General features: G+C 48.1%; 1 protein-coding gene across 3 annotated transcripts in view; it reads left to right on the forward strand.

Annotated features, from left to right (window-relative positions):
- Window positions 1-15,763, forward strand: part of NCAPG2 (non-SMC condensin II complex subunit G2) — a 60,792-nt gene that overhangs the window by 587 nt on the left and 44,442 nt on the right. The window contains exons 2-9 of one of the 3 annotated variants that reach the window (XM_059395997.1): window positions 840-1,026; window positions 1,193-1,312; window positions 4,776-4,964; window positions 5,317-5,431; window positions 6,928-7,082; window positions 9,073-9,207; window positions 11,776-11,870; window positions 13,121-13,190. In XM_059395997.1, the coding sequence (XP_059251980.1) occupies window positions 1,235-1,312; window positions 4,776-4,964; window positions 5,317-5,431; window positions 6,928-7,082; window positions 9,073-9,207; window positions 11,776-11,870; window positions 13,121-13,190 (837 nt within the window). In that variant the 5' untranslated portion in view covers window positions 840-1,026; window positions 1,193-1,234. Of the gene's footprint in view, window positions 1-722; window positions 1,313-4,775; window positions 4,965-5,316; window positions 5,432-6,927; window positions 7,083-9,072; window positions 9,208-11,775; window positions 11,871-13,120; window positions 13,191-15,763 lie in introns of those variants that run through there. The other 2 variants (XM_059395998.1, XM_059395996.1) reach the window with 2 other exon arrangements.

Here is a 15,763-nt window from a genome sequence, read left to right on the forward strand (position 1 = left end):
CCCGAGAACGCGGCCCCGGGGGCGCGGCCGCCCCGTCCGCAGGAGCTGCCCCGCGCCGGGCGTCCCCGCCGGCGCTCGCGGCCCCGTGGCCCCGCGGACCGGCCCCGCGAGCTGACACGACGCCGCAGCCGGAGCCCCGCGTCGGGCGGGACGCCGAGGGCCGGGCGCCCGGAGTCGCAGACGGGCCGCGGGGCCAGGCCGGGGCGCGAGGCCGAGAGGCGGGGGCCCGGGTGGCGCGCGGGGAGGCCGCGCTCGGGCGGAGTCCGCGGGCGGGGCGGGGCGGGGCGCGGGCGGCCGGGGGCGAGTTCCCGGACGCGCGTGGGAGGCGCGGGGTGCCGAGGGCTCCGGGCGCGGAGCGCGGGCGGATCCGGTCATCGCGCTCGCGGCGTCCCCTCCCTGCGCGCGGCCGGCCGGGGGTCGTGCGCCCGCAGCTCCGCAGAGCCCTGGGCCGTGAGTTCCCGCCGGGCCGGGGACGTTCCGCTGCGCTCCCTACGGGGAGGGCGCGGGGGTCCGCGCGGGTCCGCGCTCCGCCCTCCGGCCGTGCCTCCGTCGGGGGCTGGACGGCTCCGCCCCGCCGGCCCCGGGCGCCGAGCGGGAGGCCCGGGCGCGGCGGGGGTTTGCGCGCGGTCCCCGAGCTCCGGCTCCCGCGGGGCTGGGTCGGAGCCGCGGCGGCGCCCCCGCACCTGCGCCCGCTAACGAGCTCCCGGGTGACCCGAGCGCTGAAGCGCCGGCGAGGCCCCCGGGACCGTGGGGAGAGCGGAGCGGCCGCGGGGAAGGGCGGCCTGCGGGAGGCACCGCCGCGGTCAGCCTCTCCGCCTCTGTGGGCTTTTCTCTTTCAGCGCTTCCTGCGCCCTCCGAGCGCCGCCGAGACCCTGGCGCGCCGCGCTGGACCCGGCTTCCGTGGACGACTCGGCGCGGGCGCGGACCGGCCTGCAGGTGCGCCGCCGTCGGCGTTCTCCGTCCACCGCTGACCGCAGCACAGCTGGTCCTAAGGCCGTGCACGTCGGGACGGACCTGGTAAAGACGGTGCGCGCTCTCTGCGGATGTGCTCGCGGTGGCTCTCGGCGAGTCCGGCAGTGTCTGCGGCTGGTCGTTTGCGGGCTGCAGCGCGGGGTGTTAGTTCCGAACGACATCTTGTAGGAGAAGGTATATTTGCAAATTCAAGTTGGAGGAAGACTGTGTTTTCTGCTAGGGTCACAGGATAAATGCCGTATGAAAACCACCTTCCTCTGCCATGGAGAAACGGGAGACCTTCGTGCAAGCCGTGTCCAAGGAGCTGGTTGGAGAATTTTTGCAGTTTGTTCAACTTGATGTAAGTTTTATATTCAGCGCTTGGTTACGGTTTGACCGTTAATTACTTCCGCAAACGGAATATACTTATCTGCGTGAATCTTCCAGACCAACGTTTATTAAAAAAAAAACCAAAAAACCTGTTCTCAAATACACCTGCTGATGGGCAACGATTCACAAATTGTATTTCCTGCTTCCCTTTACGGGAATGTTAGAGTGCGAAGTGATGTCACGCTGTGTGCTTCTAGTTACTTCGGGAGTTCCCGACCCCTTGTTTGTGCGTCGCCTAGTGAGGAGGACGTGCGCTCTTCGTCCTCGGGTCGTTCCCCGAGTACCTGTGGTAGGTGCAGGTGTGAAAATCCACCGGAGTAAAAAGGCTAAGCTAGGGTATGGGAGGGGCCCAAATCCAGCCGTGGACTGTGTCCCGTCCCCATGTCCCCATGGCAAGGGTGTGCAGGCTGTGATACAGAGAGGAGACCCGTCAGCCAGTCAGACATGGGTGTACGGAAGGACCTCTCCGAGTAGAGGGGATGGCTTTGAAGACCGGAGAAGGCAGATGCTGCTTGAACGTGAGGACATGCGGTGGGGTTAGGGTGTAGAAATGCCGGGTCAGAAAGAGGCAGGGGCTGAGATTCAGATGACGTGAGTCCTTCCTGCCACTTGAGTGAGCTGAGACGTACTGCCGAGAGCCGTGGAGGCTGTACGTGCACACACTGAAGAGGGCAACTCGAGAACCCAGAGAGGCGTGAGCGGGCCGTGCCCTGCGTGACGGTGGCCGCATGAGTGGTTGGGCCTGGGAGATGTGGGTGCTTTTGTGAGCTGCCCGGTTGTGAGGTGTTGGTGCTGTTGACTGGACACAGGCCGGGCACAGGGCGGAGGCAGGTTCCAGGGTCTGAGTTGTGGTGCCTTTCAGTGAGATCATGGACATGGGGGCAAGGCAGGCTCAGTGTGGGGTGTTCTAGATGACTGCCAGGAGACGTGCACAAACAACATTGTCCGCTGGGTGTGAGGATAGCTGTATCTGAGGCCCGGGAAAGAGGCCTGGGGAGAGACAGATTTGGGTGTCCTCAGGGGCACTGGGAAGCTCCAGTCATGGGAACGCCCGGGATCGGCTATAGTGCAGGAAGAGAAGCGAAGCCTAGGGCAGAACTCTGAGGAGCCCTGACTCTAAGGAGCCAGCTCGAAAGCACTGCGACTTTGGGGCAGGAGTCGGACACCTCGCTTGTTCTGCTCATGCACTGGAAATTAAATAGTAGTAATTAAGAGGTAGAGGGTATCCTAATAGGATATTTGTTGCTAGAAACATTTATGAAGTCATTTTTCTTTTTAAGAGGAAATGAGCTTCTAGTACAATCTTGCATTGTAAAGTGGTTCTCTGTAAACTTGAAAATGACCGGCATGAACACACATCAGCCCGTCGCGGGAGCGTCTGTCGGAGCGGACTGTCTAGATGCTACCTGACGCCTGTTTTAGGGGTGTCGCTGATTCGCATTGTATTAGATGTGTGACGCACACGTGGTTTGCAGTCTGTAAGCTTGCCGTTGCACACTGGGGTCGCGGTGTCAGTACCACAGGCTGAACTGATGATGGTGAAGCGGAGGTGATATTAATTTAAATTCAGAAGGCCAAAGCAGCGGCGTTTGGTTAGCACAGTCCTTGCAAGATGACACTGCTGCTGTGGTGACAGAGCGCCCTGTGAGGTGCTTGCCCCCGACTTCCCGGGTCACGTGCTCCAGAGCCTCCGACGGTTGCTCGGCAACGGATGTCTGGGGAGGATGCTGAGCTCGTCCTCATATTCTTGGGCATTCGTTTTAGTTCACGAGTGCCAAGCCTTATTAACACTTCGTAATTTAGTATCTCAATCACCGTGTAGCTCTCAATTAACATGAAAACGAGAAGATGTAGAATTGTGCAGCACTTGTTTTCTTTGAGTTGAAAGATATGAAATGACATTTTGTAGGTTTGGGTAGTCGAATAATGGCAGTTTTACGTGGTCAGCCAGATAATGGAGTCAGTTTAAGGCCTACTAAGTGGACCTGCCTACGTACAGTCAGTTCTGCTATAAGGCAGCATACACAATGCCGGAAATTGCCAAAAATCACTATACTCTGCAGAACAGCAGTGAAAACCAGGATTATGTGACAAGAGGTTAAGGGCATGACACTCAAAGACCTCACCAGTGACACATTAAAAAAAGATGGTGACCTAATAAGAAGTAGTTTTATACAAGGTAACTCACTAAGGAGTTCATAAATACTGTAGTAAACATGACATTTTTTTTTTAAAATATTTTATTTATTTGACAGAGACACAGAGATCACAAGTAGGCAGAGAGAGGGGAGGAAGCAGGCTCCCTTCTGAGCAGAGAGCCCGATGCGGGGCTCGATCCCAGAACCGTGGGATCATGACCTGAGCCGAAGGCAGAGGCTTAACCCACTGAGCCACACAGGCGCCCGGTCGACTAATGATTCTTGCCCGAATCAATTCTTACTATAATGGCTCTGAAATTGTGATTTTCTAACCACACGTTCCTTCCGTGTTTACTCGTCGGTGTTCTGTAGCATGGCGATGCTGTCTGTTATTTTTTTACTTACTGTCAGTATAGTTTCGCAGGTTCTTACTTTACTCGTTGGGTCATGAGACTGTTTTGTGTTCACATTAGCTGCCGGTGTTCCCTTTGTAATGGACCCTCTATCCTTTCGAGGGTTTCCGTTTGCTGTGTCAGAGTAAGTGAGGTCACCTGCTCAGAGTGAGAGGAAATGCTTGGGTCAGGGGTTGTAGGATAGTTGAGTGGGTCTGATGTAGTCTCGTTGGCTAATGGGAGAGAATGATGTCTAGGTACGACGAGTGAGAGGTGGGTGTTGGGGGCCCACTTTGGGCAGGAGATCAGAAGCTGCAAATACTCAGTTGGCTTTGCTGTGTTGGGGGCTGGAGCTAGACTGTGCCGGTTGTGTAGCTCCAGCACACTTTCGTGCCCTCATGACAGGCCTGGAGTTGGTAGACGTCTGGACAGACTGATTGTAGAGAAGGTCTTTTTAAGCAGGTGAAATTTTAAACTCCAAAGACCAGGTTACTATTGCTGATTCGGTAGAGGAGGGAACTGCTACTCTCTGTTTTATTATTTTATCTTAATCTTACTTTTAAAATTTATTTATTTGAGAGAGAGCACACAAGCTGGCAGAGGGGTCCGAGGGAGAAACAGACTCCCCGCTGAGTAGGGAGCCCAGTGTGGGTTGGAGCTCAGGGCCCCGGGATCACGACCTGAGCCGAAGGCAGACATGTAACCAATATAGCCACGCAGGCGTCCTGGAATCTGCTTTCTGTCTTGTAATTCCTGTACTTTTCCCTGTAGGAAAAGTATTTCAAAACTACAGCTCGGCTCTTGAGATGATAATTAATTTAGCACTTAGACTTTTGATGCCATTAAAAAAGGGATAGAATAAATTTTTGTATCTAAAATATAACAATTGCTATTTACTTTGCAGAAAGATGCTTCTGACCTTTTCAGCCTAAACGAATTACTAGATGAATTATCAAGGAAACAGAAAGAAGAGCTATGGCAGAGGCTCAAGAATTTGTTAACGGATGTGTTGTTAGAAAGCCCGGTGGCTGGGTGGCAGACGGTGGAAGTCCAGGGCGAAGACGATATGGAAACAGAGCATGATTCAAAAATGGTAGGAGTCGTGCTTCAGATGTGAAACTTGTTACCTTTTCTCTGTTAAAAATTAGTTAATGTGTAGAATTGAATTTCAAGTTAAGAAGAAACTTAAAGTTGGAAGTTAAGAATATTAGAAATCTCTTTATTTGAGTTTTACTTTTCCTAATCCTGCCATTATTAGTCTTCTGTTCAGTGTTGCTGTTCTTTGTGCACAAATGACCTGTATTCAAATTTTAATTCACTTTTTAGAATAAGCTAGAAGTGTGGCTTCATTTTTATAAATTTAGTAACATTCAGATTTCTTTTAAAAATTGTATTTTAAGTTGATCTTAAATCACTTGAACTTTGATTTTTTTTTTCATTTGTAGAAAAAACACATAGAAATAATTCATGCAGTTACAGCTGTGGTTCTTGCTTCTGTACCTGTAATAAATGAGAGTGAGGACTATGAAGACTTACTGGAATGTGCGGTTATGTTGAATGGTGAGTTCAGTTCTGATGGCGTGACGAGTTCAGAAGTGGGCATCTAGCGATTCTCTGTCCAAGGAAACGGTCGTTCACATGGAAGTGGAGGTAGTAAGGCATGACTGTGCATATAAGCTCTTTTACTTCACCTAGAAAAGGAGCAAAGAAGTAGTCTTTTAAGAACAGTCCTGATGAGCTCATTTAATTTAAGCCATGTAGAACTGTTTCAGGTGCTGAAAATTGTGCATTTCTGAATAATGACTGCTCGTTGTTTTCAGATTTTCCAGAATGTCTTATTTGACCTGCAGGACCCTGTAGCTCTTAAGTGGTAAGAGCTTATTAAGGGAACGTGGTCTGACCATGAACTCCTCAACTGGTGATTACTGCCAGAAAGGTTCAGCTCAACCAAGCATTTGTGACATTGCATTTTTTTTCTTGCAATGTGTTATGAACGTGACCTGAGGAATAATTATTGACTCTTAGGGGAGCTTTACTATTAAAATTTATCTCACCGTGCTTTTCAGGTTTTAACTAAACTGTGAAACTGTAGTTATTAATTGAGGAGGAACGCTATGAATTAGTGAGCATCTCTGATTATAAAATGTTTTCATAAAACGATTTTATAGGTAAAAAAGATGCAAAAGAAGTTTTAATGAGTTTTAAGAAAAATCATCTAAGTGTCTTCACCTTCACCCTATGAATTAATCAGCTCCGTGTGACGAACTCTTCCGTCAGACTTTTCATTCTTGGTGCCACTTCGATTTATGTATCTGTTTTATTCAGAATTCTTGTATTGAAATACAAAGTCCTATTAAGAAGTTATGTCTTATGCAGAAGTATGTCAGTAGTTCCGGTGCTTTGTGAACGTCTCTGCAGTTGGTTCTCACCATCTGCAGACACTGCTCTGTGAGATGATCAGCGCCAGCCTCCGTCGTTCCTTCTCGCCATCGGCTCAGGAACGTCACCGGCATGTAACGGCGACGGAAGTCTGTGCGCAACAGTTAGGAGCATATTACCAGTATTTTCATTTCATTTCTTGAGCTTTTCTGTTAATAAAAGCACTGTAGTTTTTGTACTCATTGCAATTACTGCTTTTACTGTTTGTCCCGGTGAGCCGGGACGTGAGGCCAGCCTGGGAAGGACAGGTGCAGGGCATTAGTGCCGCCCGCACCGGGCCGGTGGGGGTCCGTGGTACCGTGGGTGTACTTACAGCGGGCTAGTCTGAATCCCGGCCTCTCCTAAGTGAGGGGTTGGGGCAGTGTGAGCCCTCTGAGTCTTCCAGTCCTAAAATTCTGTCTTCTGTTGGGTCTGCTTTTATAACAATAGTTAATGGTTTTCTTTTTAAGGTACATCGTTTATATTCTATAAATAATGTATATAAATTTCTGGCAAGTTAAACATAAACTGATGTTTTTGCTTAGCAAACCTGTATGAGTTGTAGTACTTTACACCATTAAATTTCAACTAATATTGGTTTACTTTACTAGCGGGACAATTACTGTGCTCTGTTTTAGGTATTTTATATGCATTACCTGAATCTGAAAGAAAGCTGCAGAGCTCCATTCAGGATTTATGTGTCCTATGGTGGGAGAAAGGCCTGCCTGCCAAGGAAGATATGGGGAAGACTGCTTTCATCATGCTCTTACGGAAGAGTCTGGAGACTAAAACAGTATGTGTCCTCTTTAAAATACGTCCCTTCCTATGATAGTGCGCCTGTTCACGCAGTTAGGAATTACGTTCGCTCGTAAGTGGCCTAACTGCAGCCGCTTCCCCAGTTAGGGTCTTTTGAACCCAAGATGTTGAGGGGTGGACAGCGGGTGCTGGCTCCACATTGCGGTCTTTTAATTTTTTTTTTTAAGATTTCATTTATTTGTCAGAGAGAGGGATACAGGAGGGCAGACAGAGAAACAGACGCCCCGCCGAGCAGGGAGCCCGATGCGGGACCACATCCCAGGACCCTGGGATCATGACCTGAGCCGAAGACAGACACTTAACCGACTGAGCCCCCTAGCATCCTGTCCACACTGCAGTTGATGCGGGTTTTCTCCTCTGTCCTCCGGACTGTGTGGTCCTTGTCCTCCGTCTTGTCATTTCCTGGTACAAGGAGCGGCTCCCCCTTCCCTTGCGTGGAGTTCCAGGCAGGCAGCAGGTGCCAGGCCTCAGACGTTCTCCATGTGTGTCTGTCATCCAGAACCGGGTCGCATGGCTGCATCTTTTTGCTGCAAATGCGGTTTTTAAAGGGATACATTGCCACTGTTAGCAAAAGTGGGTATTAGTGGTGAAGAAGGGATGGGCTCACGGGGCGGGTGAGTGGGAGTCGCTGCCTGGGTTAGTGTGGTCTTCTGAGAGGCAGACCCCACCTGGGCTGCACGGGAGTGGACATGCGCGGTCCAGGGAAAAGGGGCCGGAGTGGGGGGAAGGCCTCAGGCCCACATGCGGGGGCTGTCCCTGTAGGAGGTGCGGTTGTGTCAGACGGCAGTCTAGGCCTGATGAAGTTTTGGAGAGCAGATTTGAGGATTGGATTTAACTTGGTCCGTGGCTCAGCCTTTCATCTTTGGTGTCTAGTTAAGCATTTCAGAAAAAGGGGGCGCCTGGGGGCCTCAGTCATTAAGTGCCTGCCTTCGGCTCAGGTCGTGATCCCAGTGTCCTGGGATGGAGCCCCGCATCGGGCTCCCTGCTCAGCGGGAGGCCGTCTTTCCCTCTCCGAGCCCCCCTGCTTGTGTTCCTTCTCTCTGTCAAATAAACAAATAAAATTTTTAAAAAGAAAAAAAGAATTCCAAAAAAAGAACAGTTTGATCCTCTGATCAAGAGAACAACAGATACTTAGGTTCATCTTAGAAAATCGGGCAAATGGAGAGAAGGGAAAATGAGGAAGGTAGAAGCTCTCCGTAATCCCACGTCCTAAGGAGACCGCTCCCCATTTAGGGATGGTTAGGAATTTCTCTGTCTTCTCCCCTCACACCCTTACTTCCTTATGACGGATTCCTAGCAATGAACTTCCTAGGCCAGTGGGTTTGAGCTTGGTGCGCATTTGGAGCTCCTGATACACATTGCCAGAGCTTTCTAGCAGGCTTGGCCTTCAGCACGTGCCCACCGTCTGGGTCTGCCTCACCGTGGCCGCCAAGGGACCGGTGCTTTGATGACGGAAGAGACTGCTACTTCCTCACTCGCCCTGGGATTGTCAGGGTTTATCCTGAAGCCATTGTTTGTTCATCTTTTTAAACTCTGTTTAAAACAAATCCATGTTCTCTGCCTTTTTGTTTCGTTTTTAAATCCAGACTTTATTCAGTGTCTCTAGTGTTTTATACCCGTGCCTTCGGTGTACAGGCACCCCTTGCAGCATGGGGTATTTAAGTTTCACTTCTAGCGAAGACTACTGAGCGCGGGGTTCCTCATGCACGGGTCACGCTTCCGTGCTCTGTAGCCGGACGGGCTGGTGGCTGCCGCACTGGGCGGTGCAGGCTTGGGCTCCACATGTGGAAACCAGACCGTGGTGCCTGTGGGTGCTTCTGTGTGCCTTTGCCGTGGTTTCTTCCTTTTTGAGGAATGATCCAGAGTTTAATTATTTACTATATAAAACATTCTGATCGTAAATTTGAAATGTGACCTTAATCATTTATTAAAAAAACTAACATCTTTCCTTTTTGTGTCGTTCCCAGGGCGCAGACATATGTCGGCTCTGGCGTATTCACCAGGCTTTGTATTGCTTTGATTATGACTTAGAGGAAAGTAAAGACATTAAAGATATGCTGCTTGAGTGTTTCATAAGTGTGAAATACATCAAGAAAGAAGAGGTAACTAGGTTTTTCTGTTTTGGTATTTTTGTCTGCTGCTTTTTAATGGACGTTTTTTCTGAGTTACTATGGTCACTCTTGTGCTGCGCGCACACCGCTGTCAAGAGTTGTTACATTTATTGCACATTTTTGCCACGTAGCGGTATTCACACATTTTACAAATAGTGAATTTGCAAACGTATTTCATCATTAGATCAGACGGTAAGAGGTGGCTGTGAATCCGGGGCACCTGTGATTGCGCTTGGAGAACGATTGGGTGGGGGGTGGGCTACCTGGGGCGTGACGTTAAGGAGGGCATGTGATGTAATGAGCACGGGGTGTCCAGGTAAGTGACGGATCACGGCACTCTGCTCCAGAAACCAGCGGTACGCTGTATGTTCACTAACAAAATTAAAAAAAAAAATCATTTCTTCAATGAAAGGAAAAATAAGAATAATTAAGAATAAGGTTGAGAAAGCATTTCCTAGTAGATCAGACCTGACCCTCTGCCCTAATTTGAGGCTAAGTGGCATTTACTCAGAACCATCATCACGCAGTATTCTTGACTTCTTTTCCTGCGATCTAGTCAATCCAGAGAGAAGCTTCTGGGTACTGCTGCACTGTCCCATTTTGGGTGGTCATTCCCACATGTAGCTACGGAGCACATGGACTACGGCCAGTCGAGTTGTGGCCTTCAGCTAAATACATGGATTCAAAACTCACTGTGAAAAGAGCATGTAGAATGTTCACTAACAATTTTTATATACTTAATACATATTTCAATGATAATATTTTAGATATGTTGTTTTACATAAATATATTATTAAAGTTAACTTAATCTGTTTTACTTCTATTAATGTGGTTTTTAGAAAACAAAATACAGAGTAGCTTGCATAGTTCTCTTGGGCACGTCTGAATTGTTCTCGTGGGATTCTTACGCAGTCCTTTACTGAGCACGGACTGTATTCCCATGCTAGGGATGCAGAGACAGTCATTGTTTGTATTACAGAAAGAGCCTTTCTTTCTGATTGCTCGTGGCGTCACAGATCCACATGAGGCCAGAGGGGGCAGTCGTCACTCTTCCCCAAAGTAGATGGGGAAAGACTTCTCCGAGGAGGAGGAGGAGGACTGGTTTGGAGGCTCATGAATGAAGTTTGTTCAGGGTCCTGTGGCTGGTCAGGGGCGAAGACGTGGTCATGCTTTGCCCACTCCCATGCACCATCTCCAACCAGCTAGCGTAAAGGGCCGCATATGGGTCCTGACCATGGTGACCAAAGCCTTCAGCTCCCAGGCCAGAAGGGCTGTTTTTAGATCTCTGTTTGTTCACTTACTGGGTGGTAGCTTTGATCAGACTACGTTGAACCTCATGTTTTCTTCTGTAAGATAGGAACCACAGTGCATCTTTCTTAGGACTCCCGAGGCGCGCGCGAAGTGACGTGTGTAGAATGTTGGGCAACAGTGCCTGGCAGGGACCGGGCACGTGGGACGCTCTCACTGCATCATCGTTGTGGGGAAAGAGGCCGCACCTGAGGCCTGTGCCCTCGGCGTCTCCAGGACTGTGGTTGAGTGTAAGGAGAGAAAAGTAGCCAAAGGGAATTCAGACAAGTCAGCTGTGTTTATAGTGACTTGTCCATAGGGCACGGTGACCTGCACATCACCGTGTAAGTGCTAGTCGTTGTAAAGTTGTAAATGTATGTCTGTGTTAACATCCCCCCGTTTTTTTTGGATTGGTGTCTTTTGAATTTATGGTATTTAAACTCAGTTTCCTAATGAGTCCTTACTTTCGTTAGTGCGGTTTCCTATTATTCTGGCAAAGGACAAACACCTTGTGCTGTAACGGCAAGTTACTTGCAATAAATACTCGTTTTGAACTTGCCTCTTGCCAGCCTGGTGCCCTGCTGTCTGTACCAGAGTGTGTTGCATTCCTGTGGATCGCAGAGACAGTAGTGCTGGACGGGTGAGCAGGGAGGAGATGATGGTGGTGCTGGTGAGGGACTGCGTGGTGGACGTGTTTTATGTGCTGTTTCGAGTGTCAGCAGGTAGTACTGCTTCTTAGGGTCATGTGTCATCTGCTGGCGCGCGTGAGGACTAACATGGGGAGTTTGTTTATTTGAACATTCTAGTGTGGCAGACGCAGAGTCTCTTCACAAATCCTGTTTTCTCATCTATGAAAGATGAAATCAAGGGATGTTTGGTTCCGTTCCACCCCAAAATGCTAAGTTTTAAGCATTCTTTGATTTTAGGTTATGTAGATAGAGCTGGAATGAAATGTTTGTGGACTGTATAATTGAGCTGCTGGGCGGCATGGTACACGTCTGTGTATCCCTGCGGTTGAGCATGGTAGGAGATCAGGGGTGTCTGCTGCTGGGCCTCCACGGGGAGGGTCTTCTGGCCGATGCCCTGCTGCCCCGCTCTGCCACTCCAAGGCCCAGAAGGCCGTCCCGAGTTACAATTATGTATGCTTCCTTCACTGGGAATAACAGACTTTCGTGTTACTGAACATCCAAAGAATTGTTTGTTTTTTAGTTATCAGGAACTTTTTATTTGGTTGCAATTTCAACATATCTTTTTTTTTTTTTTAATTTATAGGGAAGAAGATTTCTTAGTTCTCTCTTCAATTGGAATATAAATTTTATTAAAATGATCCATGAGACCATTAAAAACCAGTTACAGGGATTACAAAAGTAAGTATTAAAGGCAGTTAATATTTTGTGGTGTCTTAACTTGATTATGAAATATTCTATTTGACCTGACTTTTCAAAATTATATTAATCTGTTGGAAGCTTTAAAAATTCTCTCTTAAGATTATATTATTTGTTATGTACTGTTTATTGTGTGCTGTTGTTTTTACTGTGTATTTATCATGTACTGTTTAGTCGCTGGAGAGTGTTTTTCCCTGCTTTCGGAAATCATTCTTTCTCAGTAATGACACTGAAATTGAGATTGTTAATTTGTGATCATTCTTTAAATAGTCAAATTACTCACCAGTCAAACCTTAGCCTCGGTCGCTGTAAATTCCACGTCACCAGCACTTCCGATACTGTGTGACTATAACGTACACTTTCCAGTTCCCTGTGGACGGAGCGCTGTGGGGTGGTGGGAAGAGTCCCACAGGGCAGAAGTCCAGGGATGCACTCTCGGACTGAGCTCCCGGCCTTGGGAAGCCCCCGCGCCCAGTGAGTGCTGCTTATCAGGTGCAGCGGAGCCCTCTGCTCTGGAGGTGCGCTTGGTGGCGGAGTTTCTCTGTCCGGAGGCGGGCTCCGCTGTGCGGGCTCCGCTGTGCGTCCGTGCAGAGCCCTGCAGCCCCGAGCGCGGTTCCTAGTCCCCGCGGCACAGCCGCCCTGTTCGCTGGAGCGCTTCCTCCCCTTTCCTCACGGGCAGAGTATTTGGGTTGAAACAGTTGATTTCTAAACTGATTGAAAAATCAACTCTGGTATTTTAGGGAGTCAATCATCTGGGAAGTAAAAAATGGACTCCCAAGTCAAAATTGTATTTATAAGATTAAACATGTTTTTTTTAACTGAAGAATCTGGCTCTCATTATGTTCTCAGAATTTCACAGAAAATATTAAAGTTCTGGGGAAACCTTGACTGAGAAGGGAGAAGACTGTTTGATATTTCAGTTTCCCTTCTCAAAATTCCTTCCTTTTTCTCCTTCCTGCTACAGGTAGATAACCTGTCTCTGTGGGTACTTGGCAGACAGCGAGTCTGTAATGGCATTTCTCCTTCTTTGGGGAAGGAGGGAGCCTGGACTGACATACACTGAGAGTATGATCACTTGGGGTCCCCAGCTGGCTCAGTTGGAAGAGTGTGCCCTCCTGATCTTGGGATCATGAGTCTGAGTCCCATCTTGGGTGCAGAGATTACTAAAAATATATAAACTTGAAAAAAAAGTCTAATGGTTTGAACTTGCATTGACTTTTCTCCCCCCATAGATCTTTGATGGTACACATCGCAGAAGTTTATTTCAGAGCTTGGAAAAAGGCCTCAGGGAAAATATTGGAGGTATTTTCTTTTCATTTTATTAAATGTTAATATTTATTTTTGTTGTATTCTAGTTACTAAGTAAGTCATCATGGATAGTCATTTAAAATCTGTGTTGAAGGGGCGCCCGGCTGGCTCAGTGGAAAGAGTGTGCGACTCTTGATCTCAGGGTTGTTTGGGCCCCCTGGTGGGTACAGGGATTACTTAAAGGAAAAAAGAATACTTTAAAAAAATTTAAAAAATCTGTTGATGCTTTTTCTGAAAATAAAGCCAGATAATGAGACTTCATGGGACTGAGATTTCACTGTCATTCCCATGTATTTTCACGCTCAGTCACGGACCCAGTCATACTCCTTGAGATGTCCCTTGTCATTTGGGTAGCTTTATTAGACCTGTGCTGTCCGGCCGTGCCCTGGGAATGTGTCCAGTGTGCGCTGAAATGTGCTGTATGAGAAACACACCAGGTTATGAAGATACAGTAGAGAGAAGAATGTAAAATATCTATGAATGTGTTTTTAGAATACTGCTTGCATGTTGAAATGATAATGCTTTGGCTATATTGGGCTGAACACGATGTATTACTAAAGTAATTTTACCTATTTCTTATTTTTCTTAATGTTGCTACTAGAAAACTTAAAATTGCGATTGCGGTTAGGATTCTGTTTCTGTTGAGCTGCCTTGCTCTGGGACCTCAGACTACCCGTTACGTTTTAGTTACATTGTTTTTGAGACTGTAAAGACATTCCTCTTGAATATGGCTAATGTTGAACGGCCTGTAATGTCTGCCTTAGGAAGATGTGGCTGTGTAATTCACAGTTACAGTAAGACTTAGGCCTTTTCGGAAAAATATCAGAAGAAAGTTTTTTTGTCTAATATCCTTTATGTTTTTCTCATACTAAATTCTCAAACATATTTTCTTTCCAAGAGTAAAATTTTTACTCTAAGTCAAAAAGGAGTCTTCGCTCTTCAGGGAGCAGGTGCTGACCTGGCAGGTGGGAGAGGGCTTGCCTGCTGTCTGGAGCTCCCTTCCGTCCACTCTGCTCCTGTGCAGCTCCAGCTTGGTTTATCACTGACTTCCACTTCTAGAGAGAAAACTGATCGCTCGTATCCCTACTGACAGTATCTACGATCATTTTGCAGTGTGAAATATTGTCGAGGAAAGGGCAAAACCAGGACATTGCTGTACGTTTCTTCACTGTTTTATTGCTGCACGATACTTGTTTATGGGAAGAACATTTGTCCCCCTTTTCTCCAATAGAGGCTTTATTTATTTATTTATTTATTTATTTTAAGATTTTATTTATTTATTTGACAGACAGAGATCACAAGTAGGCAGAGAGGCAGAGAGAGAGAGAGGAGGAAGCAGGCTCCCCGCTGAGCAGAGAGCCCGATGTGTGGCTCGATCCCAGGACCCTGGGATCATGACCTGAGCCGAAGGCAGAGGCTTTAACCCACTGAGCCAGCCAGGCGCCTTCCAATAGTGGTTTTAAAAATAGATATTTGTAGGGGTGCCTGGCTGGCTCTGTCGGTGGTGTGTACAACTTTTGATGTCTGCTTTGAGCCCCACTTAGGGTGTAGAAATCACTAGAAATGAATAAAGCTCAATATTTAAAAATAATGGGTGTTAGTCGTTAAAAACAACTGTTGGAGTCTGTACCGAATATGAAATTGCATATCTGTGTACTTCAGTCTGCGTCTCTAAGGAGTTTGGTTATATAATGCCATTAACATACTTAACAAAATTAACAATTTCTGGGTATTTTTGAAAATATTTAAATTTCTCTGCTTTGTTTCAAAGGTGTCTTTTTTTGTTTTTTTTTTTGGTTTTTTTTTGGCATCAGGATCCCATAAGTCTCCTATGGCGTTTGCTTGTTATGTCATTTAACTCTCTCAGAGCATTCCTTCCCCCTCGTGTTCTGTTTTTAAAACTTGTGCCATTCATGGGTATGTTGAAGTAACTGGGTCTGTTGTCCTGTAGAACGTCCGTATTCTGGGAGGTAACTCTAAAGGTTCGACTTCTGTGGCACAAACACTCAAGAGGTCGTGCCGCACACCCCGCTTCGTCACGAGTCAGCGTGGTTCCCTGTGTGTGGTGATTCTAAGGTTATTATTATCTTCGGGTGAAGGGAGTATTTCAGAGATGATGAAGGCGGCTGGTCGTAGTAGTAGGCTTTCCTTGTGTCCGTCCCTAAAGCCATGGGACCCCAGGAGTGGGGCAGAGTGTAGGGTAACAGGCCGGAAGGTCCACTGGGCTGCTCCCAGCGGTTGGCTCTGCCTCCTTGCCCAGCTCTGGAAGGATGTAGGTGTTGTGGTCTAACCGAAGAGCCACCCACATCCACCCCCCAGCCCTGCCCCTCCCCAGGGTGGCCCTGAAAGAGCTTGTTTCAGTCACTTGGAGTCCTGGCCTCCACCTTAAATGTAGTTCAGCATCAGCCCTGGGGAGGCTCTTGGACAGATCCAGTCTCTGAGGTCTTCTAGGTCAGCATGGCTTCCAGGAGAGGCCCTCAGGCCACGCTGAGTCCCTGAGCATCTGGCTTGAACAAGCCTCAAGGGGTAGGGGGAAGCTTGCCTGCTCTCTAGCACAGACTTGATGT

The sequence above is a fragment of the Mustela nigripes genome, chromosome 4 (assembly GCF_022355385.1).
Source record: "Mustela nigripes isolate SB6536 chromosome 4, MUSNIG.SB6536, whole genome shotgun sequence".
Taxonomy (NCBI): domain Eukaryota; kingdom Metazoa; phylum Chordata; class Mammalia; order Carnivora; family Mustelidae; genus Mustela; species Mustela nigripes.